The 26,197-nt window shown below is 40.2% G+C and overlaps 1 protein-coding gene across 7 annotated transcripts in view; it reads left to right on the top strand.

Annotated features, from left to right (window-relative positions):
• The window catches only part of Cfap70 (cilia and flagella associated protein 70), a 66,515-nt gene that overhangs the window by 5,412 nt on the left and 34,906 nt on the right, over positions 1–26,197 (top strand). For 3 of the 7 annotated variants that reach the window (XM_023566669.2, XM_013156962.3, XM_063239318.1), the window contains exons 2-13: positions 68–165; positions 959–1,145; positions 10,016–10,114; positions 10,279–10,358; positions 13,004–13,183; positions 15,086–15,268; positions 15,594–15,688; positions 16,765–16,864; positions 19,258–19,392; positions 24,085–24,255; positions 24,398–24,478; positions 26,068–26,159. In XM_023566669.2, coding sequence (XP_023422437.2) covers positions 103–165; positions 959–1,145; positions 10,016–10,114; positions 10,279–10,358; positions 13,004–13,183; positions 15,086–15,268; positions 15,594–15,688; positions 16,765–16,864; positions 19,258–19,392; positions 24,085–24,255; positions 24,398–24,478; positions 26,068–26,159 — 1,466 coding nt within the window. In that variant the 5' untranslated portion in view covers positions 68–102. Of the gene's footprint in view, positions 1–67; positions 166–185; positions 1,146–10,015; positions 10,115–10,278; positions 10,359–13,003; positions 13,184–15,085; positions 15,269–15,593; positions 15,689–16,764; positions 16,865–19,257; positions 19,393–24,084; positions 24,256–24,397; positions 24,479–26,067; positions 26,160–26,197 lie in introns of those variants that run through there. The other 4 variants (XM_063239319.1, XM_023566670.2, XM_063239320.1 and 1 more) reach the window with 4 other exon arrangements.

The raw sequence follows: 26,197 nt of genomic DNA, 5'->3' as shown, positions 1-26,197 counted from the left end.
ATGCGGGTCGGGGTCTTATGCAGCTGTGCTACGTGATGGGAAAGGGTCTCATATGTTCTCGTCACAGAAACCAAAGACCAGAGGCTCTGCCCAGCAGCTGCTATGGACCAGGCGCCGTCCGCAGGCCGAGTGGTGCAGATCACTGTGACAGACGGATATGATTTGGTAAAGTTATTTCTGGAAAGCCACAGTGTCCTCAGTTCCAAAGCATCACGGCAGAATGCCGTTTGCATTATTTCCAGCCTCCAAACCTGCTGATTTACATAGCTGTTTCCTTCTCAGTGTGCCTGATTTTGGTCTGTGATCAGCACGTAATGTTTCCGTGGGTCTAAAATGCCTGGCAGTTTGAATGCTACATTGAACAGGGGTGAAAGAGTAATACTTTTGCAGTTTGTATTTATTTTTTTCTCCTTTTTTTCCTAAGAAAGACCTAAATTCTTTCAGAGTTTTTCCTGTGATTCATTTAGAATAATGAAATGGCAAAATATTCGGCATTTTTAATTTTAAAATGCTTGTTCCAAAAAGAAAATGTAATTAGGAAGCTCCACTTGTTTCTAAATATATAACATATATTGCATATATGCACAGCAAAACACTAAAATGCATATTTAATATTAATAGTGCTTATATGTTATAATGAGAGATTACTGATAATTTAGTTTCCTATATGATTTTTCTCACTTTTTCACATGTTCCACAATATACTTTTATAATCAGATAAAACACACTAAGTGCTGTTTTTCAAAACCTTAACATAACAGCATGCAAATGGAATGTCACGTTTGGCTACAATTAGATTTGGTTACTGATTTTCTACTTGCTCCAAATGTATTTGTTAATTGCTTGTTAGAAAAAAACAGAAAATGCTACTTAATCCTGGTCAGAATGTGTTGCCAGATATGTGCAAAAATTTTCCCCTTTAACGTGCCACTGTAAAGCAGTATGTCTCTGCCAACAGAAAGGCTCTAAAGGAGATTCTCCAGTGACTGCTATTCGTGCAGAATTCAATCAGGTGGTTCTGGGAGACTCTGCAAAAATTACTGTTTTTCCAGATGGAACTGCAAAATACAATTTCACCAGCAGTTTTGAGTTCAATCCTGAAGGAGGAATCACTCTAGATGACCTCGCTCACAAACCTGTGTTCTGTAAGTCCTTGTGGTTCAAAAAATGCTGTTATGTGAGTGTATGATGAGGATGTTATGAGGTATTTAGTAGCTGTTGTTGGGAATTTTTTTGTTTGTATTTTTTTCTTGTTTTTTGAGCAAAGTCTCACTGCATGGTCCAAGCTGGACTTGAACTCACGGTCCTCCTGCTTCTGCTTCCCAAGAGCTGGGATTACAGGCGTGTGCCACTGGCTGGAAATGGAATGTATAATTTAACCTGTTTCCAGACTGGAAAATTTCTCTGAGGAATTCTACCATTTGTTTGATGAACTCACATTAATTCTGTATGACCTCTTCCAGAAAATAGAAGACATTTCACTTTGCTTGGTGGAAGCTAGTATTATTCTGATGCCAAAACTAGACAAAGATTATACAAAAAAGGAAAACTCCTGGTCCATTTCTGTCATTATTTACGTAATAAGATAATCTAAACAAATAGAGTTTAGCAGTATATAAGAATTATATGCAATAACTAAATGGTGTTTATTCTAGAGATTCAACATTAATTAAGGCAAGTGTGGTGATACATACCTGTAATCCCAGTACTTGGGAGGCTGAAGCAGGAGAATCACCTTGAGTTCGAGGGCAGCCTGAGCTACATAGTGAGTTCAAGTCCAGCTGGAACTATATAGTGAGATCCTGTTTGAAACACCCTGCTTCCCCACCAAAAAACAACACAGCCCATCATATTCACAATCGAAAAAAGAAAAAACACACAGTTATTTAAGTCAAATTCATTTGACAAAATACAGTACCACTTCATACAAAAGACTCTCAGAAAAATATAAATAGAAGTTCTTCAACTTGATAAAGACTAACATTGTGTTTATGGTAAAAGACTCCATGAGGTCAGGAATATAGTTCGGGGGCACAGCACCTGCCTGGTAAGCGTGAGGTTGTTAAGTTCGATCCCCATACAAATAAATAAATACATACATACATACATACATACGTAAAAGACAATGATTTCCACCTAAGCTCAGGAATAAGTCAAAGATGTCAGGTTTCTTATTCAGCACAGAACTGGAAATTCTAGACAATGCAATAAGAAAGAAAATACAGAGCACACAGACCTGAAAGGAAGAAATAAAACTGCTATTTGCAGATATGATGTGATGATCCATGTAGAAAACATCACGACATCTAGAGCACTTGTAAAACATAAAAGATAAGTTACACAAGATCACAGGATAAAAGATAATGTATAAAAATCAATGTACAAATATTGCTTGTTTAAAAACTGAGTTCCGGGCCTGTAAGTAAGTGGTTAATTGTACTGGTTGCTAAATGAGGAACTGAACACAGTGTGTAAATTATAATACTCAGAACAAAGAAATGGAGTCCCGCTACCCCATCCTTCTGTCCTGGCTGCTCGGGTCTCATGGGTCCCCTCCTCCAGCAGGCGGCCTCTCTGTCCCCCTTCCTCTCAGAGGAGTCTGCCTTCCAGCTCATCCTGGTCCCACTCAAGGAGCCGCCGGAGCTTCATCAAAGTCCTGGAGCAGGGAAACAAACAGTAAGCATGGTGTCAGGCACCGGTTACATTATGATGGAAGCGAACTGGAGCAGCGTGCCGGTGGAATAGATTGCTGGCATTTTCTCTTTTGCGCCTGTGGAGGCTTTACGGGCTGAATGAGAATCAAACTGTCACCACTACTTCTGGTTATAATCCATGCAGGGACAGCCGTTTCAGTCATCTTCAAATGTGTGTGATACGCACTGGAAGGTTCCTGTCTTTGTAGATTGCTCCTCTTCTGCACAGTGCTGTGTTTTATGTTGGTTACTCGAACCTGACCTGTGTGTCCCAAGTTGTCACTGTTGTTGCCACTTTTTGTGTGGTTGGTGAGGGTTTCAACCTGGGCTAAAGCTCTTAGGGGCATTAAAGTGCCTGGGGTCTCAGGATTGTTCAGGAGCTTCTGCATTGTCAACTGTCACCACGGCGTGTCGTTTCGGCTCCATGACAGTACGGGATCCCTGAATGTATCTGTGACCTTTGGCTTTCTGAATGTGATGTTGTGGGCAGGAAACGCTTGGTGTGTGTACAAGGAGACCGGCTCGCACAGTCCCTCAGCCCCTGCGCTTCCCATGGCCCAGGAGGGGCCGCTCCTCCTCCTCCTGGAAAAATCCCAGGGAGAAAAGCTCTGGAGCAAACTTGTGTCTGCGTCATGACTTGTTGCCAACATCTTGAGAAGAATTTTTGTTTTCTAATAAAAGTAATGAGTTTTTCAATAGACTGGTAGATTTAAAATTTTGCTAGTTTTTTTACATAAAATTTGCATCTCTCCTAGGCATTTATTTTTTAATTTTTTTGTCTTTTTCCTTTTTATTGGTACCAGGTATCAAACTCACGACTGCCTGCTTGCAAGGCAGGCACTTATGCCGCTGAGCTAAATCCCCAGCCCAAAGGATGGTATTTTTTTTTTATCTTCTCCTATGCATTTAAATTGTAAATCCGTATTCATGGATGTAAATTTGAAAGTTCAGGGGCCTGTTAGGAGGCCATCCATGTTTTTAAATGAACTGTGATTTCTTCACTAAACTATTTTGCTTTGAAAGTGTTTGTAGCTCAGGCCTTAGAGTATCTTTACTCAGAAAACAACTATTTTGTCTTATCATACTAGGAAGAAAATCTTTATTTGGGATATACACTGCTGGAAGTTTGTATAGATTATATACCTAAGAGCTGTACTTGTTAAGAAAGCCTTAATTACATAAATTGCATTTACCAAAAACATTTAGTCTAAATTTTGTGTCTGAATATTGTTCATGTTATAAAAATGTTTAATTGCACAAATACTGGATACATGTTTTGTTTCTGGTTTTTTTTTTTTTTTTAACCTGTTGTGCTTAATAAGTATACTAAAACTGTTAGGATCAGGGGCTGGAGGTTTAGCTCAGTGGCATAAGCGCCTGCTTTGCAAGCAGGCAGTCGTGAGTTCAATCCCCTGTAAGACAAAAAAAACTGATCAGGGAGTTGGACATGTCTGACAGAGGTGTAGTTGACTTAGGATTCTGTAGCCTGAGGTCTGAGCTTCTCTCCTGGTGGTAATTTAAAAGGCCTGCCAGAAAGAGCCCAGTTCACCCAGACGCTGTATGTGTGTAGATGTGCCCATTAGCTCTCTTATTGCTTGCCCCATGTAAGTGCAGGTAGGGATCTGGGCTTCCAAAAGGAATAAAATATATACCCTTAAAAAAAAAAAAAGAACAGGGCTGGGGATATAGCTTAGCGGCAAAATACCTGCCTGGCAATTGGCAAGCACAAGGTCATGAGCTCGATCCCCAGTACAAAAAAAAAAAAAAAAAAAAGAACAAAGAAATAGTCAAAGGAGACTCTAACTTGATGACTTTACTTTTATTTGTAGAATTATTTTTTGTTGTTGTTTGTTTTGGAGATGAGGTCTCGTTACATGGTCCAGGCTGGCCTTGAACTAACAGGAATTCCTTACCTTGTTTTATTTCCATAACTCTTACCTGCAGGACTGTAATATATAACAGAATATAAAACTACAGTACTCTACTGTAAAGTTCCATCGGAAGAAGTACAGTACTGTATAAACAAGATGTACTGTACAAAAAAGACAGAGGCTCTATCAGCAAGAGGTACAGAACTGCACATACAAAAAAGATAGGCCATAAATCCCAGCAGAGGATGGTAAATCCACAGCACACCACGGTTATGAGTCTGAACAGTAGTTTAAAAAGTAGGTTGTTGAACCAGAAATACTGGTATACTAGTTGTAAATACATTGACATCAATATTTAAAATATTGTACCTTTTACAATTACTTCTAAATTGAAATAGTACAAACTTAATATAAAGATTTGTAGAAATGGAGAAATACAAATTGGAAGTTAAGGTGTCAGTTTTCCCAGGTTACTATACAGGTTGAATATAATTCTCAGAATCCCAACAATATATTTTTAGCTGTAGATAAAATTATTCTTAAGTTTATGTGGGGACGCAAAATAATTAAATAGCTGAAACAATTTTGGAAAAGCAAAATGGGAAGGATGAGTATGTTGATTTCCAGACTTCTTATGTAGCTTCCAAATCAAAACTGTGTAGTATTAGTGGCAAAGTATATACATAGATCCATGGACGTCTTAGTTACTTTTCTTGTTTCTCAGACAAAATACCTGACAGCCAAAATTAAAGGAGGAAAAGTTTATTTAGCTTAAAGTTTATAAAAGTTTCAGTCCGGGGTTGGCGATTTAGCTCAGCAGCATAAGCGCCTGCCTTGCAAGTGCAAGCTCGTGAGTTCGATCCTCAGTACTAGTAAAAAATAAATACATAAATAAATGTTTCAGTCCCTAGTTACCTGGCTCCAAGGCAAGGTGGCATATGGCAGAGGGGTAATGCAGAGGAGAAATGATTCACTGTAGGCAGAAGACAGCAAAAGCAAGCAACAGAGGACCACAGCTCTTTCCCTTATCCAGGCTACTTAGGGTGGGCAGCACGCACAGCCTTATCCTAGTGCCTCTGAGTCTAGCATTACACCATGTATCAATCCCAGCATCACACACTCGAGGTCCAGCCACCTCTGAAAAAGCCCCACCTCTGCCCACATGGGGCTTTGAGGAGATATCAAGACACAAGTCATAACAATGGAATAAAACAGAAAACCCAGAAATTGACCTACCCAAATATGTCCAACTTTTTTTTTTTTTTTTTAACAATTGTGAATCCCATTCATTGGAGGAAATACAGCCTTTCTGGAAATGATACTAGAGCAATTGAACACCCATAGATAAAGGAATGAACCACAACTTGCTTCACACCTTACACAAAGTTTGTTAAAAAGATCACAGTTTAAACTGTAAAGCTCCACAACATTAAGAAAAATTATAGGACAAAACCTTCAGGATCTAAAATAAGACAAAGAGCTTTTAGACCAAAGACCAAAAAACAGAGAAACAAACTTGAGACCATAATGGTAAGTGAATTAAATCTGACATACACACCTAAATATTGCATGGTTTCTCTTTTATGAGAGCCCCATTCTATAAAGTGCAAAATAAAAGATGGATGATAGAGGGGCTGGGGATTTAGCTCAGCGGCATAAGCACCTGCCTTGCAAGCAGGCAGTCGTGAGTTTGATCCCTGGTACCGATAAAAAGGAAAAAGACAAAAAAAAAAAAAAAAGATGGATGATAGAACATAGTGAGGTAGATCTGTGCTGTTTGGGAAAGGAACTGAGAGACAGGAGGAGGAGAAAAAGGAGGGAATGAGAGTCCGAGGGGCAGGGCTGCAAAGTGCTGTGTGCCCACACTGAGTCCCTGCATGGGGGTCCAAGAGGTGCCCGGAGAGGTGAGGTAGGAGGGGTGAAAAATGAAGACTGTTCTGTACGTGTTACAGCTCCCCGAGAGGGATGCACCGCAAAGTACTCCAAACGTACCAATAACATTTTTAAAAATAGTAATGAGAAAAAAATGATGAATTGGAGTTCATTATAATTTTAAAAACTTTCTCTGTGACAGAATACAGAATGACAGGAAGTATTTGCAAACCATGGTCTGAAAAAGCACTGATACCTAGCATATATAAAGAACTTGCAAAACTCAGCAGAAAAAAAAAAAAAAGATCCAGTTAGAAAATAGGCAAAAGACATTTCACCAAAGAGGGGCGTGGTGGCAAATGTTTGTGATCCATCTCCTTGGCCTGCTGAACCACGTCATTTTAGCACTCTGTATATATTTAAAAATGAAGACATGTGAAAAGTGGTCCCAAAAGTTTCAAATTATTTGATCCTGATTCAAACAACTATAAAAGGGGCTGGGGATTTAGCTCAGTGGCATAAATACCTGCCTTGCAAGCAGGCAGCTGTGAGTTCGATCCCCGGTATCGATAAAAAAAGAAAAAAGGAAATGCTATTGAGGGACATAAAATTAGAACAAAACACAATGGAACATCTTGTTCTTTGGAATGCTCAATATTATATAGATGTCATTTCTCCTACTTTTATCTGTGAATTTCATATGACCTTGAAATCTGTCATAATTTTTTAAATTCTAGATTTCTTTTAGGAAGAGGATTTCAAAAGGCTGATCGGGAAATTATGAAAAGAAGGATAATAAGAGTTATTAGTTCTATGTAATAGTAAAACAATATAAAACCACAATAAAACAGTGGTAATGGGGCTTGCACAGTCATTCAGAGACCCGGACTGACAGAGAGGTCCAGATCCAGCCCTCAATGCTTCTGGTAAATTACATCTGACCCAGGTGATTCACAAGTGAGTGGGTGAAGAGGTGGATTATGTAATTAAGGGTGTGAAGACACCTGGGGAAAAAAGTAACCAAGCTCAAAATTATACTTCCATAAATTCTAGATGGACAAAATATGTGTATTAAATTAAACTATGTATAAAGTACCATAAGAAATCACAAAGTTATTTAATTACAGACTGACAAGCTTAGAATCAGTATGGGGATGAGTGCATGTTAAGCAGCTATGGAAGACAAACCACAAACTGAGATATAATTTATAACTCATTTCTAGACAAGAGGCAACTTTCCCTTTCAAGAGATGGTATCGATCAATAAGAATAACAGGAACTTAATAGAAAAATGCGCGAAACACATGAAAAGATGTGAAAACTTCACAGGAAATGAAATATAACTGATCAAGAATGTGAAAAAAGGGGGATGAGGATTTAGCTCAGCGGCATAAACACCTGCCTTGCAAGCAGGCAGTCGTGAGTTCGATCCCCGTTACTGATAAAAAAGAAAAAGACAAAAAAAAGAAAAAAAAAAGAATGTGAAAAAATAGTCTCACTTCAGTGAGAGAAATACAATTATCCTTAGATGCCGTCTTCATGTATCAGATTACAAAGATCACAAGAATTTCATAACCACAAAGGCAAATTCGTTATCAATTTGTATTATCTTTGCTGAAAATGCTGAAGCAGAACCTGAGTTTACAGGAAACGCAAAGGTTAAGAAACATCATGTGGGGCTGGGGATTTAGCTCAGCGGCATAAGTGCCTGCCTTGCAAACAGGCAGTCGTGAGTTCGATCCCTGGTACTAATAAAAAGGAAAAAGACAAAAATAAAAATAAAAAAAAGAAACATCATGTAGCCAGAGCTTTAGCTCAGTGGCATAAATACCTGCCTGGCAAGCACAAGATCATGAGTTTGATCCCTGGTACCAAAAATAAATAAATAAATAAATAAATAAAAGAAACACCATGTAGGAAAAAAAAAAGATAAATGCAGACAATATTGATACCATGTAACTACTGGCCTAGTGTCTTCAATAAATCAATGTCATAGCTCAAAAGACTGTGAAAAAAAGGAGAGACTTCTCAATGAAAAGAAACATAAGACGCATGATAACCAAGTGTTCCAAGTTGCCTTTGATTGGATCCTAATTTGCATAAACCAGCTACAAAGTAAATTTGGGGAAAAGTGAGAAATGTTAACTGTAGACTATAGATGAATTCAGGAAGCATTTAATACTGTTAATGCATGCTTGCTTGACATGATGAAGATACTATGTTTTGTAGGAGAACGTCGTATTTTGGATTTGTATACTTTCAGAATAAGATGTCATGAAGCCTGTAATTTATTTGAAACTACTTCATTAAAATGAAGCAAATATGATGGAAGTCTTTCAGCAGAGGAAGTTGGATATGATGAAACAAAAATAACAACTTGCTAATCATTGTTAAATACAGTTGATGCTGAGGGATGTGGTACACGCCTGTAATCCCAGCACTTGGGAGGCTGAGGCAGGAGGATCGCTGTAAGTTTGAGGGCAGCCTAGGCTACAAAGTGAGTTCAAGTCCAGCCCGAACTGCATAGTGAGACCTTGTCTCAAAAATCCAATTTAAAAAAACATAGTTGATATTTATAAATGTTCATTATACTATTTTACTTTTTGTACATTTACTATTTTTACAGTAAGCACACAGAGTAATAATGCTCTAGTACCGTGGTGGCAAATCAGTGGCACACATGTTGTTTGTTTTTCTTTTGAGGCAAAAGATGTTAATGCCTGAGGTTTTTTCCCCTACACTAAAAGCCCCAGTATTCAGGTTTAACTGCAGCGTTGGCACTTTGTGATAAGTAAGTGGGCTTTGGGTTGCAGTTTGGGCTGTCGGTCTCTAAAGGCTCATCCCTGCTCCAGTGAGAATTCCTGTACACGTCTGTGCCTGGAGTCAGGCCAAGGTCTGCTCAGCCCCGTCCTAGGCAGTATGAGAAGACCTGGGACAAATGTTTTCAAAGTTCAGGTGGTGACTTTTAGTTACTCTGAAAATTAATTGAGGGAGGTCATGATCATAAAAGTTTCTTAAATAAGACAATAGAAAACACCTAGGGTTTTAGTTTAACATGGGTTATATTATATGAAATTTTGTTATGTCAATAGTTTTATATCTGTGAGTTCACGATTCTGATGTAAAATTCATGGGGTTTTTTGGTCTTTTTGAGACAGGGTCTTGCTATGCAGTTCAGGTGGGCCTTCAACTTACTTTGTAGCCAGGCTGCCTTGAACTCACTATGCAGGCCAGGGTGGCCTCCAAATGGCAGCAATTCTTCTAGTTCAGCCTCCTTAGCGGTGGAATTACAGGTGTGCATCACCCCAGCTGCATTTCTTACCATTTGCAGGCCAGAGCTCAAAGGTCACTGACATCGTTCACTTTTTTCCACTAAAGTCACTGATCCTGGTGTCTTCTTGGCTTTCAAATGGTTTTTCCCAGTGTCAGAGATCAAACCCAGGGCCTCACCAAAGCCCTGAGCTACATCCCCAGCCCGAGCTAATTTTTCTTCTATTTCTTTGACAGTGTTTTGCCCCTGCACTTTGGTTATCTGTTAGATGAGTTAGAAATGTTCTCATTTTGTTTTGATTTTTCTAGTAACCATGACTGAGGTTTTACCAAAGGAAAAGAAACAGAAAGAAGAGAAGACCTTGGTTCTCGGTCAAGCCGTGGTGGACCTTCTTCCTTTACTGGAAGGTCAGCTAAGTGATTTGCCTAAAAGGAGAAATAGCCGAGTCCACAGACCTCAGCCCCGCAGGCCCGCAAACCAGGGTTGAGGGAACAGCACACTTGCTTGTCCCTGTTGGTGCGGTACCAAGGCAGCCTGCCCTCCCTGGCTCACTTTGCTTTGCTTTTCACAGGAGAGACTTCATTTGAAATGATGCTCCCTTTACACCCCGTGCAGGGCTCCCCGCTAGAAACTCCTCGGCCGGGCTATAAGGTAATCAGAGCTGTAACTCACTGTCTGCCCTGCCACTCGGTGTAACCCGCCCGCCCGCTAAGGATTCAGTCCATTTGAGTCCACTTCATGGGCCTTACACACGCCAGCTTGTGCCCTCCCACTGCCCTCCAGCCTTACCTTAGTTAGTCCATGCTCTGGTCACTGCACACTTAGTGAGAGGTCTGGAAAGCGGAGATGAGTAAGGCAGAGACCAGCCTTCCAGGAGCTCACAAGCTACCATCATGGCTGATTATAATCCAGAGAGACAAAGTGGTGGGGATTCGGGGGACAGGAGCACAGGGCAAGTTTTGGTTCCACAGCCTGAGGGAAGCTGTAGGAAAGGCTTAACCATGGAAACCCTTCTTCTTTTTTTTTTTTTTTTTTTTGGTACTGGGGATCGAACTCATGGCCTCACACTTGCCAGGCAGGCACTTAGGTCACTGAGCTAAATCCCTGGCCCTTCGAAACCCTTCTTGAGCTGCGTGCTAATGAAGAAAATGGTATATGAAAGGGTGTGACACCCTTTCAGGCATGGGCCTCCTTCTGGTTGGAGACTTCTCATTCAGCCATTCCAACCCAGGCCAACCTCCTGAGCATCAGCCCTCACCACCACCTGCTGACTTTCTCTGCCGTGCTCCCCATGGCATTTGCAGCTCAGTGTCCTCCAGCTGGACTCAGTACATTCCTTTAAGCTTCCTCTTGCTTTTATTTTTTATTTTTGGTACCAGGGATCAAACTCACAACCTTGGGCTTTACCACGCAGGTGCTGTGTTATATTGTATTTTTTAAGATTTGATTTGGGAGGCTGAGGCAGGAGCATCAGTGTAAGGTTGAGACCAGCCTGAAGTGTGTAGTGAGACCCTGTCTCAGGAAGACAAAAAGAAAAAAAAGATTAGATTTGATTCGGCACTGAACCCGGGGCCCATTCTACTAAGCTGGTGCTCCACCTCTGAAACCCACGTCTGTCTTATTTTGCTTGGGGCCTCATTCCTCTGGGAAGCATAGGACATAGGTCCTGAGTTACATCCGTGACCTCTTACTTGGACCCTAACTGCAACCGACCTCCCAGTCCACCTTTTGCCAATCCCGGCTGGCCTGCTTCCTAGGTGTCCCCCCCTCTTCCTTCTTAGTTTCACTCCCACTGTACTCCCTCTTCCTCTCTCACCTGGCTCCCTACAGGTGATCTCTGGTCTTGCCTCCCTCCACCTCCACCTTCCCAGTGCTGCACAGCTGAAAAGTGACTCTGGTCGCCTCTCTTCACCTGTGCAGTGGTTCGCAGATTCGTCCACCGAGTACCCCGCAAGGTCCATACCCCTTAACAGGCGGGCCTAGCCCAGGGCCTCTTACTCCCCTCCCAGCACTCCTCTGGACTTTATGCTCTAGAATCCTGCCCTTCTTACCCCTGAGCTGAGTATACGTGTCAGATGTACTTGTGATTCTTTGCCATCCCCTTTTGTATCAACTTTTCTCTTGACCCAAAACTATTTTCTCCTTCCTCCCTCTGCTTCTAGGTTGCAAATTCCCATTTATTGCAAAAAGGTAATTCAGATTTTCTAATTTCTTACTCCCCCCCAGCCCAGTAGTTATCTACTTCCTCCTTGGAGCTTCTCAACTGGAGCATTTTGTGCAGTTCCTTATTATAGCATTTTTGTCATAAAACATGGAGCTACATGAATTTCACGATGATGGGACCATATCTTCATCTTTATATCCCTAATGCCATTATAAAAGTGCCTAGCGCCTGAAAGACAATCAGTACACATTTTAGCTGGGTGCAGGGTGCACACCTATAATCCCAGCACTTGGGAGGCCAAGGAGGGGGACTGTCACAGCTCAAGGCTACCCTGGGCTACAATAGTCAGTTCAAGGCCTGCACTACAAAAGCAAGACCCTGTCTCAAGCCACCCCTCCAAAATTCACATTTTATTTTGTATTCTGTGTGAAAGTATCAGAGATACAGACATGTTTATATATGAATTGGTATATATATTTGAAAAATACTTTATTACAAAGCATTATAATTGAATTATAAAAGCAATCGTAAATATAGGCTAGCAAGAAAGCACCCTAGGGACTGGGGATTTAAAAAAAAAAAAAAAAAGGGCTAACGAAAACATCCTAGTGTCATTCACATGCAGCTACTGTTGTTAGTGCAGTATGGAATCATGCAGGCTTATAATTCCTCTTCCAGGGCTGTGGCACAGTAGGAATGGCCTTGGTTTAGGATGAGGTTCTCTCTCTTTTTAAATCAGTACCAGGGATCAAACTCATGACTGCCTGCTTGCAAGGCAGGCGCTTATGCTGCTGAGCTAAATCCCCAGCCCCTGGATAAGGTTCTCTTTGGGGCTCTTTCTCTAACTTTCAGGAACTGGGGAAAATTATTTCACTCCTCTATTGGAAATAAGTTTAATCTTATTTTGAACAATGATTTGAGGTAATGTAAAAAAAGAGAGGCAGCTGGGCATGGTTGCACCTATCCATAATCCCAACACTTGGGAGGCTGAGGCAGGAGGATAACCTAAGTTCAAAGCCACCCTGGGCTACATAGTGAGTTCAAGGCTGGTCTGAACTACATGGCAAGCAAGATCCTGTCTCCAAAAAAATATGCAATTTTTAAAATGCCATATCATTTTAATCTTTTACAGCAGTGCAGTCTTGAAGTGAAAGTGTTTGTGGCAGAGCCCTTACTGACTGCAGCCCAGGCCTTAGGGAGCAATCTACTGAAGGTCACTCTGGAGGCTGCCTACTCTGTGCCTGAGTGTTTCAACCCACTAGGGCCTCCACAGAACTACCTGGTGGGTCTACAAGTTCCAGCACAAGGAGAGGTAAGGCCCTGCTGCCAAATAGTTATACAGATTCACATAGGTTTGTACACGCAGACAGCTCTTCCTTACCTGCTAAGACATCATTCAAAGCAATCTACTAGCGGCTGATGTTGTATATATGTAGTACATATTTTAATACCTATAATGTACATAGTAGTCATATACTAATTAATGACTGATAATATTTGAGTGTCTTTTCATATGCTTATTGGCATTTATAAATTTTCTTCGGAGAAATGTCTGTTAAGTCTTTACCCCATTTTAAATTAGATTGCTTGTATTTTATTTATTTATTTATTTATTTATTTATTTATTTATTTATGGAGATAGTGTCTTGCTAAGTTACTAAATTGCTTAGGCTGGGGTTGAACTTGCAGTCTTCCTGTCTCAGCCTCCTGGAAATCCTGGGCTTACAGGCATGCACAAATGGGCCTGCTTAGATCTTTTTCTATTTTGTGTTAATTTTTGTATATAGTGTTAGGTGAGGGTCCAGTATCAATGTTTAGAATGGTGTATCATTGTTTTAATGTGCATTCACTGATTATATGCAGCATGTTTTAAATGTTGACTATCCTATTTGCTCTATTATAAATTGCCTATTTATGTCTTTAACTAATTTTCCACTTAAAGTATATTTTAAATAAATTATAAGAATGAAAATACCGGCTGGTCCGATGGCAGTGGGTTATCAGAACTTATTAACATTAGTGTCACTAAAGTTGGTATGCCACGCCGCCACTGCTAAATTTGACTGGCTTTAAAAAAAAAAAAAAAAGAATGAAAATACCAGGGCTGGGGGTTTAGCTCAGTGACATAAGTGCCTGCCTTACAAGCAGGCAGTCGTGAGTTCGATCCCTGGTACTGATAAAAATGAAAAAGACAAAAAAAAAAAAGAAAATACATATCTTTTTAATTCCTTGTCAGACTTCAGTTTCTGCATTGTTTTGTTGTTATTGTTGTTTTTGATATGAGGTACTCCTAGGTAGTTCAGGCTGGCCTTGAACTTGCTATGTAGCCCAAGCTGGCCTTAAACTGGCAGCAATCTTCCTGCCTCATCCTCCCAAGTGCTGGGTATGTGCCATCATGCCTGGATAGTTTTTTATTTATTTTTTAAAATTAATTAATTTATTTATTTATTAGTCTTTTTGAGACAAGGCCTCACTATGCAGCTTAGGCTGGCCTTGACTTACTTTGTAGCCCAGACTGGTCTCAAAATTGTAACAATCCTCCTGCCTCAGCCTCCCAAGTGCTGTAATTACAGCTGTGTGCCACCATGCCTGGCTTAGCTTGTTTTTTTTAAACATAATTTTAAAAATAAGTATATACCGGGCACATGGTACATGGCTGTAATCCCAGCACTTGAGAGGCTGAGGCAGGAGGATTGCCGTGAGTTCAAGGCCAGTTTGAACTACATAGTGAAACCCTGTCTCAAGAATAATTTTAAAAGTATAATAATGGCTCTTACATAAACACAAAATGATAGGATATGAAAATTTTTACTTGGCTAATTGGTGAGTGAATCAGTTAAGATCAAGTGAAAGGAGAATCTAGAGAAGTGACCAATAAATAGGCATTAGGACTACTGTAGTAAATTTGCAAGAACCATTTACATCACCACCGGTCAGCAAATATTTGCATAACTATGGACAAGGATAATTGGCATGATTATCAGTTACAAACAAATCTGGACAAAATATATCTGCATAATGATGAACAAGAACAATTTGCATTATTATCAATTATCTATAATTTACAGTGTTATAAGTTAACAAAGCCAAAGGCACCAGCTGCTGTGTGGAATCATAGCCATCAGCAGTCCAGTGAAAAGATGCTTAAATGATGTGTTTTTGGTCCGATTCAGAGTCCTTTATAATTTTTCTCCTATGTGATTTTTTTTTGTAGAAGGACTACCCCATCTTATTCAAGAATGGAACTCTGAAGCCTGGAGGGGAAAGAGAACCTGTTCCCCGGCCCAAAAAATGGCCTATTGCCAACATTCTTGCTCCAGGGGCCAATAACATTCCGGAGGCCTTCATCGAGGGCGGCCCCTATGAGGAGGAGGAGGGAGAGCTCAACCACCCCGAGGCGAGTTGCTACAGGAAGCTTGTGCACTTTGGGACTCTCTGTAACTTATGTATGTCTATCACTTGCCAAAATAAAATGCTTACGTAATCCTGATGAAAATATGTCTCAAGTCCAGCAAACAAAATAATTTGCATGACATTTAATTTTTATTTTATTTTTTGAATTTGTAATAAGGTCTTACTTTGTAGTAAGGCTGGCCTTGAACTCTATGTAACTCAGGCTGACCTCGAACTCACTGTAATCCTCCTGCCTTGGCCTCCTGAGTGCTAGAATTGCAGGTGTACACTACCTGCCCAGAAATAGAATCCATTTTATTCTTCTACAGGACAGAGAATTCAGGAGCCATGCAGAGTGTGCAAAGAAAAGGATTGTTTGGGACCTGGAGAGTCGCTGCTACCTTGACCCTCCTGCAGTTTCCAGGTAGGAAGAGGCAGGAATATGTGCAACCAAGCAAAGCCATTGGTGGGGAGAAACTTGTAATAATCTTACTCATATATTTGCATTATGGTGATTTGATACTTTGTCACCACATCTGTGTCAGAAAGGTGCCTATAAGGGTGGTTTAAATGAAGTGAGCATTTACTTCTCTTTCATGTAGAGAAGTCCGGAACTGCTACGCATCGTGGCTTCACAGAGCTCTCAAGTAGCCCAGGCTTATTTTATCCTCTACCTTCATTAATACTGAAGAGGAAAATCATTAACTTTTTAGAGTTAAATTTGAGCAGATTTGTCTACCTCTTTTCCACCTAGACCAAGTTCATATTTCCTTTATCTCACTGACTGTACGCTAAGCCCACAGGTTACCTCGAGCACTTGTTTCCCACAACTCCTGGCTTACCCAAAGTTTGAACTTGCATACTTGCAACACAAATGCTGTAGATTTCTCTTGGGCCAATCAGTAATAATGACCTAAGATGTAACCAGTCAATCATTGCCCAACACTCTTCTTCTGTATTCCTGCTTGCAAACCGCATATAAGCCCTAGACTATCAGAGATCGAGGCCTGATACTTTAGGAATGAATCCTGATCATGTATGTCAGGATAAATAAATCTGCTTCCAAATCCTGGGTGATGTTTTCCTGCTTCTGTTTATTGCTGCAATATCTACAAGTTGCCTTCTATCTATGAGTTTGTCTCATGGCCCAGGATGGCTGCTAGAGTTCCAGCCTGCATATTTATATTCCTGGCAAAAAGTTGGTAAAGAGAAATGGGTATGGATTAAAAAAAAAAATGGCCATGCTATCTCTCTTAGCTTCTCCTTTAGAACCTGACAACCTCACTTTATATCTCACTGGTTGTTTCCAAGATGAAGAAATGCTAGAACTTCAACTAAATGAGGTAATTTTATAGATTTTGGGAAGGTTTAAAAATTGCCAACTTGATAAACTTTTTTATACGTGTGTGTTATCTTCTAAAACAGAAGAATGTTTTTCTTTAAATTATATGGCCTCCATTTTTTAATATAATAGTCATGGGCTGATGTTTTGATTTGTAGCTTTCAGAAACGAATTGCTGACTGCCGGCTTTGGCCTGTAGAGATCACGAGAGTTCCTCTGGTTAATGTACCCAAAGGGAAAGCTGGCAAAGTTGATAAGGTAAAAATATACATTTAAAAATATTACAAATCTGGGTGTGGTGGTGTAGGCCTGTGATCTTAGCACTTTGAGGCTGCGGCAGGAGGATTGGTGCAAGTTTGAGACCAGCCTGGACTACAAAGTGAGCTCAAGGCCAGCTCGAACTGCATAGTGAGACCCTGTCTCAAAAAAAAAAAAAAAAATTTACAAAGCCAGGTGAGTGGTGCATGGCTGTAATACCAGCACTCAGGAAGCTAAGATGGGAAGACACTTGAGCTGCTTAAGGCCAGCCCAGGCAACTGTCAAGACCATGTCCAAAAAACCCCACAAAAAACAGAAACAAGGGGCTGGGGAGTTAGCTCAGCGGCATAAGCACCTGCCTTGCAAGCAGGCAGTCGTGAGTCCGATCCCCAGTACCGATAAAAAGGAAAAAGACAAAAAAACCCCAAAAAACCCACAAACATTTATTTATTTATTATACTTTGGGAGCTTATTTTATTTTATTTATTTATTTATTTTTTGGTCTTTTTCGTTTTTATCGGTACCGGGGATCGAACTCACGACTGGCTGCTTGAAGGCAGGCGCTTATGCCGCTGAGCTAAATCCCCAGCCCTAGGGAGCTTATTTTATTACTGTTATTTGTACATTTCTTTTTTGACAAATGTATTTATATTAAATGTAAATATTGAGATGCTAGATCAGACCGACTGTTACTCTGCTTCTAATTCTGCTACCAAAGGAACGTGCAACCTAAGCCGCTCTTCTTTGGTGGTGACCAGCTCATGCAGCTTCACCCTGTGGTTTCCGTGCTGAAAGTCCCAGTCCCAGGAAATCCCTGTGTTCCAAGAAAACCAGGATTGTTTGCTCCCACACTTCCCCACTGTCCCTACTAATTGCTCAGGCTTTATTTCCAGATATCACATTTCCAGGTGGCCCCTCATTACAGTTTTACTGTAATCAAAGCTATGAGAGAGCTATTTTTCTAAGGTTGAAATTGGCAATATGGTTTAACCTGGTCTATTTTTCCTGAATTTCTTTTTAGAACCAACAGCTAAATGTGTGCTGCTAGTAAATGTGCAGAGTTCACAGCCGTGCTACCGTTCTGCCAGCAGAGGGCGTGGATGAGCCCAGAGCGTGTTCTCTGCCGTCTGCCTGTCTGGCCCTGCCACTGCTCCTGAACCCCCTGAAGCTGGGTCTTTTCTGTTCTCCACATTAATGGCATGGCACGCTGTGTGGGACCCAGCCAGTCCTTGATAATGATCTAAATTACTCAATTGGCTTTTAAAATAGAGGGGGTTTTTTAGCTACCAACAGAAGCATTTCCCCTTCTTATCATATAATGCATATAGGCTACCTTTCTTTAAATTTCTTAGGCACTTGATGGTATCACATGAACACAGGACTTTTTAACCTAGTTTCTATTTATTATACCAGGATAAGACAAAAATTACTTTTAAACTCATAATTAAGTGTATTTTCTTTTAAAAAATTGAATTTTTTCCTTACAAAAATATGGCAGCATACATAAGCCATTAAAAATGATCTGAAGATATATTTATTGATTTTGGTTTTTTTTGAGATCAGGGATCAAACTCACAACCTTGCACTTGCCAGGCAGGCACTTAGGCCAGTGAGCTAAATCCCCGGCCTATTTATTATTTACTCACCTTTGCAATGAGTGACATTCATTCTCTTTCATCTGTGGTAGTTACTGTGAATCAGTTAAACTATTTTCTTTCGGAACCCAGATAAATACACAGAATTGTTCTCAACAAAGCATGCTAAAATCCTTGCACTGAAGAGTTATGCTATTGGCCATGACTGCTCCAAATGATTTGTAAGATTTGTATTTCTTGTGAATCTATGAGCTAAATTTAGCTAAGAGCCAGGGCTTCTAATTTCTTTTTAAGTTTTTGTTATTTGTTTAGTGTTTTTTTGTTGTTGTTGTTAAAAATAAATCTTCAGGGGCTGGGGATTTAGCTCAGCGGCATAAGTGCCTGCCTTGCAAGCAGGCAGTCGTGAGTTCAATCCCCAGTACCGATAAAAAGGAAAAAGACAAAAAAAAAAAAAAATAAAATAAATCTTCATTTTCTACTAAGGAGCAACATGATGAAATTGACTTTCTGGTCGAGTATGTATTATGGAGTAATTTGAGTCCATATTGAAGGAACTGCTGCCTTTACTGTTTATTAACACTTCATGTATATTATCTCTGTGATCACGTTTATTTTTAAATCCATTTCAAAGATAAAGAAACTGAGGCCTAAAATGTCTATGTAACTGGTCCTTAGACTCATAATTAGCAAAGTAGCAGAGTTGGTTTCTAAAACTGAGCTTTTGCTGCGGGGTCTGCGCTCCCTCCTTCTGCTACCTCACTCTGCAGCACCAAAACCTCTCTGACTTGGTCCCTTTAGAATGAAGATGAGAGTCAGCTTTCATTTCATGGCGTGGCTTACGTTAACATGGTCCCACTGCTGTACCCCGGGGTGAGGAGGATTCGCGGAGCCTTCCACATCCACCCGTACCTCGACAGCACGGTCTACGAAAAGGTAGGAAAAACTGCAGGACGGAGAGCAGCTTGATTTACTCTTGCTGTCTCTCTTGACATACACATCTCTGCAAGTGATTTTTAGTCTGCTTGGTATAACAGGATGTTAGACTCTTGTAGTCATTCTTCTTTGGACCTTCGCAACCTGAAGAAAATACAGAGCTAAAAACTGGAATCAGCTCAGATCTTCAGCAGCTTGCGAACAGAAAAACCCACTGTGCGATAATCTCACAGTGGAATGGTATTTGACCGTAAAAAGGACTGAAATAAAGATGTATACAGCAGTAAGGGTGAACCTCCAATACACTGGATCCAACTGATGCACTGCATCCAATGCTAAAGGAAAGAAACCAGACAAAAAAAAGTATATACTACATCATGGTTCCACTCACGTGATTTAAGGGAATAATTTATATTGACAAAAAGTAGAGTAAGGTGGTTTGGAGCTGGACGTGGTGGCACACCCCTGTAATCCCAGCATTTGGGAGGCTGAGGCAGGAGGATCACTGTGAGTTTAAGACTATCTTGAGAGCTAGGGATTTAATTCAGTGGCATAAGCGCCTGTCTGGCAAGCATGAGGTTGCAAGTTTGATTCCTGGTACAAAAAAAATAAAATAAAAAAGACCACCTTGAATTTAGCAAGACCCTGTGTTATGAAAAAAAAAGTTTTTTTTCATTAGTGCATGTTTGCAGTACACAGTATTACATTCCTCATGGATGGGGAGTTGGTGCACGTACATTACCACATCTGCATTCTTTTTTTAAAATTCCTTTCTCCCGTTCCTTCTCCCTCTATCTCTTAGTCCTTTTCCAATTTGCAAAACATTTATTTCCCTATTTTCTATTATCTATCTTTTATTTTGCTCTTTATTTTGTCTTTCTTATATAAGAGAAAACATGCTATTTAAGCTTGTGTGTCTGACTTATTTCATTGCATATTATGATCTCGAGGTACATTCATTTTCCTACAGATGACCCAAGTTTATCTTTCTTTATGGCAGGGTAGAATTGTATTGTGTATAAACACCACACTTTCTGTATGCATTCACCTGCTGATGGACATTCAGGGGCTGCTTCTAAGGTTTAGCTATTACAAATCTTGCTGCTATAAACATATGTATGCATGGATCACTCTAATATGGTACAATAGCTGGGTTGAATGGAATTTCTAGTTTTAGTTTTTGAGGAATCTCTATAATTGGTTGTGTTGGTTTACGTTCCCATTAGTAGCGCAGAAGGATTTGTTTATCCCCCGCTGCCTCGCCATCATTTGTAACTATTTGATTTCTTGATGATGATAGCTGTTTTTTTCAAGAAAGCTCAGTGTTGTTTTAATTTGGTTTCTTTACTCACCAGAGAGATTGAACATTTTTTCATGTATCTCTTGGCTATTTGTACTTCTGAGAAGTATCTATTCATTACAGTCAGACATTTTTTGATTGGATGCTTTATTTTGGAGTCCAATTTTTTTAGTTCTTTAGGTAATCTGGATATTACTCCTCTGTCCAGTAAATATTCTAATGGGTAATATATATTCTGTCATTTTTACTTACCATGAGTTACTAAACCTTTCTCTATTATTGAACATTTAATCTTACTTTTAGTTTTTGCTGTTTTGGATTTCCCAAAAGTTTTCATGAGTATAGACCTTTTTTTGGTCATGTTAAATTGTTTCCTTGGGATCAATTCCTAATCGTAATTTCTGATTCAAATGTTACTGCTCAGTTGGTATACAAATAGATAATGGGTCTTTTATGCAACTATTGAAAAATAACTGGGGCTGGGGATTTAGCTCAGCGGCATAAGCACCTGCCTTGCAAGCAGGCGGTCGTGAGTTCGATCCCTGGTACCGATAAAAATGAAAAAGACAAAAAAAAAAAAAAAACTGTTTACAATGATGAAATAATAATAAAAGTCTGTTGCAGTCTACAAAGAGTCGTTTTCCTCCAGGAAAAAACATGGTAAGATTGGCTTTTTCCCTGTGCACATAGACAGTTATCACTAGGTCTCTAAGGGAATCGGTTCCGGGACTCCTTGCAGGTTCCCAAATCCATAGACGCTTAATTCCCTTATATAAAATGGCCTAGTATCTGCATAGGACCTACACACATCCTGCTTATCCTTTCAGGTCTTCTCTAGGTTACTCATGACGTCAATGCAGACTAAATGCTATGTAAACAGTTGTTAAGACTGTATTTTTTGGGCACTAAGGAAAAATATGTGCATGTTCAACACAAATAAAATATTTTCAATATATTTCTGGTCTATGCTTGTTTGAATCCATGGATCTGGAGAATCTACCGGGTGTGTATGATCACATTTTTTTTTATAACAATTTTAGGAGTTTTTCTGAGACAAGGAAACCTGGGCTGGCCTTGAACTCTGTCCGCCTTCCTCAGCCTCCTGAGTGCTACAGTCACAGGCATGACATGATGATTAAAAAAGTAAATGCAGCAGAAAGAATGAGCAATTATGAATGCACACATATCTAACAGCACAATTACTTCATGATACATGAAGAAATAACCAACAGAATTGAAGGCAAAAATGGACAACTGGGCAATCACATTTAGAAATTTCAATATTCTACATTCAATACTTGATAAGACAACTGTACAGAAATCTGTTTTGGGCAGGAGATGTAACTCAGTGGCACAGCGCCTGCCTGGCAAGCGTGAGGCCCTCAGTTTAGTTCCCGATGCCGCCGTCCCTTCCAGTCGATGATAAATATAAATGTACCTACATACCAACCAATCAAACCTAAAAACTACCCAGGAGAATTGAAAAGAGCATTCACACGAAGATATGTATAAAAGTTCACAACAATCCAAATGTCTGTGCTACTGAATGGATAAACAAATGTGGTATGTGTTATAGTACAGGGGATTCTGTTTAATAGTGAAAAATGAAATAACAACTAGTAATACCCCCAATCACTGTGCATTTTGAATGAGTAAATTTCATGAAATGTGAACTATATCTCAATAATTCTGCTTTTGTAAAAAAAAAAAAAGGGGGGAGGTGCTGGGTGTTTAGCTCAACGGCATAAGCGCCTGCCTTGCAAGCAGGCAGTCATGAGTTTGATCCCTGGTACCGATAAAAATGAAAAAAAAAAAAAAAAAAAGACAGGACCCACTGATACCTCCTTTAACACAGATGAACCTCAAAATCATGTTAAGTGAAAGAAGGCATCACATTACACAATGTCCTTTATACAAAATAGTCCACTGTACAGTTTATCCCAAAGTGGAGAAAGATTGAAGAAAACTTTTAAAATTTTGTATCTATGAAATACAGTAATCATGACAGATGTGGTAAAATTGTGAGTGATTTTATTTTATGTTTTTTTTTTTTTTTTGGAACTGAGGATTGAACTCACCTCTCACTTGCCAGGCAGGCACTTGCACCCCTGTGAATGAATTTTAGTAGTCAAAATTTTTCTTTAATTTTCAAATTGTCCTTTTAACAGTGTTATTGCTGTACAATTAACGAATAACAAACTGCATTTATTTAGCATGCCGTTTTAAAGTTTTGGCCTGTAGACGTACACCTGTGAAATTATCATCACAGTCAAGATCCTAAAGCTCAGAGTGGTAGCACACACCAATGAGGAGGGTCTGGATATTTTTACCTAGTCTAACTTATTTTGAGAATCATCCATGTTGTTTAAGTAAAACACAGTTAAAAGATTTCTTCCCAGTCATTTAGCTCTAGTTTGGCCCGTGGAAAGATTTTACTTTGGATTTTATTTTTTGTCTTTTTGAGACAAAGTCTCACTATGCAGTTCAGGCTGGCCTTGAGCTCACTTTTAGCCCAGGCTGTTCTTGAACTTGCCACAGTTCTTCTGCCTCAGCCTCGCGAGTGCTGGGATTGCAGGTGTGAGGCACCACCCCTGGCTTACTTTGGACTTTAAGCTTGACTGAATTATATTTTTCCAAATATAATTGATAAGCAAGTAGTAATTAGGCCAATATTATTTCTTATATAAAAGTAAGTTATATCATTTAAAGTTATTTGAAATTATGTGTCAAAGATGAAACATTTTCTTTTTTTTTTATGTTATTGGGGACTGAACCCAGGCCATCACACTGGGCTACAATGCTCAGCCTTCTTTTTTTTTCTTTTATTTTGAGACAAGATCTCACTAAATTGCTGAGGCTGTGCCTGAACTTGGTGTGCTCCTGCCTCAGCCTCCCAGAGTACTGGAATTAAGAGGCATGTGCCACCACACCTTGCTAGATGAACTTTTTTTTATCAGTACCGGGGATTGAACTCACGACTGCTTGCAAGGCAGGTGCTTATGCTGCTGAGCTGAATCCTCAGCCCCGATGAACTTAATTTTTTCCTTTCCTTCCCTTTCTTTTCTTTTGTACCAGGAATCAAACTCACGACCTCACATTTGCTTGGCAGGCGCTGTGCCACTGATTTATATTCCTAGCTAGATTAACTATTTTCTGAAGATAAGAGTTATGAGATAGTGGAATCAAATTGAGTCATAGGGTTTCCTCTTAAAATTTCATGTAGGGTAGGCAGCTAACTTTCTGTGGTGTTTTTGCATGTTATAGAGAAATGCAATGGGGTTTTTCAGGTCCTTTCTTAGATTCTGCAATGTAGAAATTATGTGGAAGATGAAATAAAGCTTTCAACTGTCTCATTTGCCTGTGATCATTGCATTTTTTTTGTTTGTTTCCAGACCAAATGTTTATTCAGCTTGTTACGGGACACCGGCCATCATTTGATTCAGAATAATAAAGTAGGAGCAGTTACTGCCTCACTGCCCAAGTCACTGGTTCCTAAGACTCCGAAAGAAGACAAGACAGGCAAAGAGAAGGACACAGATGGAAAGTTAAAGCCTGGCGAAGGGGTAGGTGGCGGAGCGGGCCCTCCTCTTAGACCCCAGAGGTGTCGCTGTGGTCTGGCCTTGCTCGCAACGTAATGATCCTTGTTCTGGCCATTTGAGGACTGTCTATGAATTCAGTTTTTGAGGTGTGTTAACTTTCTTGCAGCAAGTGCCTAGTGTAAAGTCTCAGAGCTCAGATACTCCTGTGGAAGGCGAAGCCTCTCTGAGTCACAATCCAGAAGGACAGGTAACTATGCACAAAGGTTTGGAAAATGAAGTTTGAGTTCATCGGATCTTTACTGCGCCAGACAGCTGGAGTGGGAGGTGTTCATGGAAGGGCATCCGCGTTACCATGCCAGGTTTGCCCATGATCGTGGGGGAGATTTGTTTTGTTGAGCTTCTGTACCGTGAGTTGGTACCAGATAATCTTTAAGGTTCTTTCAGCATTAAAATTTTGTGCCTCGCTTTAGTTCTGTTAAAGTACAGCGAGGGATGCACAGATACATCAGCAGCAGCGTTTATTTATCTGTCTCAAGACACTCAGCGATGTGGCAGCAGAACAGATGGTACCTAACTAACCATGATATACAACTGCACTGAGTGCTGGCGTGGAGGGACCAGGTGAATTCTGCGGGGTCTGTCAGGGTGGGGCCACCTCCCAGCAGGCTTCACGCGAGAGGTGACCACTGAACTAAGCGGTGAATGACAAAGAGAATTCAGCCAGACAAAGATGAAGGCAGCAGCCAGGGGACAGCACGATTCAAAGCACAGAGAAAATTTACAGGAGCAGAACTGAGGGGCTTCAGTCAGTTCAGTATTTGACATTTAAGAATGAAAAGAAAGGAAAGGTGCAGAAAGAGGCGTGGAAGAGAGAGAGGCAGTCATGGTATTGAAAAACAGTTCACTTAAAAGTTTGGGCTACAGGTGGGGAGGGGCTCTAGACTCATCTTGCAGGCTCACACCAAAAGTTTTTAAGTCACATGAAAGTAAGACCTCTTGCAAGGGTGTGAAAGAGACTGAAGTGCGGTAGGGCTTCACACGTTTTTCTCGCAGTGCAGATGAGTGTGGAGGACAGTTTGATGCAAGGCAAGGGGCTCGGAGCCGGCAGAGGAAGGTGTTTAGAACTGGGACCATTTGGGATTGTTGGTTTCGAGTCGCACTTTCTGTAAGGGCAACAGTGCCATGAAGACGGACGCCAACAGAGCTGATGTGGGAGAAAGGAGAAGTTTGCATGTTACGGTGTATTTAGGATCCTGCTAGAAATCTGTGTTGAGCAGTCAGAGTTGGTAGGTGGTGCTGGGGAGACTGAATGGGGCTGTAACGAGGCTGTGAATGTTTCTGTAGGACCATGACACAGGATTTGTGGAAGAAAAAACAGCATTCAGTTAAAACAGTTCCAAGCATAGCTGCATATGGTGTCACACACCTGTAATCCTACACTCAACAAGGCTGAGGCAGAGGCCACCCTGGACTCCATAGTGAGTTCAAGGCCAGCCTAAATGAGATAGCAACACCCTGTCATGAAGAACAACAACGAAAAAACCAGTTCCAAGGAAAAAGAATTACAAACAAGGTTAACACGACTTCAACTGAGGTAGAACTGAGGTTGCCGAACATGGTGAGGTAGAAATTTTTAAGAAAAGTGAAAACCCTTTCCTCTAAGATATAACTGTTGTTACCCTATGTCTTTCCAATTACTTTTCTGTGTAAAAAATATGTTAACAGTTTACATCATTCTAGATATATACATGTATTTCCTCTGTGCATTATATTATGTTACTACATTTTCTCATAAATGTCTTTTTTTGGAAATAAATAAGACAAATGTCTTTACAGCAATATTTAGAAGCAGGGACATACATTGTGTTGGAGATTGAGCTGGACAAAGCCTTGGTTCCCAAACGATTGCCAGAGGAGCTAGCCGGAAGGTATGGAGCAGTGGTTCTCATAAAAACAGTTTTGGTCA

The sequence above is a fragment of the Cavia porcellus genome, unplaced genomic scaffold (genome assembly GCF_034190915.1).
Source record: "Cavia porcellus strain 051 isolate PalLab524CR breed Dunkin Hartley unplaced genomic scaffold, mCavPor4.1 scaffold_28, whole genome shotgun sequence".
In the NCBI taxonomy this organism is placed as follows: Eukaryota; Metazoa; Chordata; class Mammalia; order Rodentia; family Caviidae; genus Cavia; species Cavia porcellus.
The sequence above is the reverse complement of the archived record's forward strand: the minus strand, read 5'-3'. Positions and strand labels throughout refer to the sequence as shown.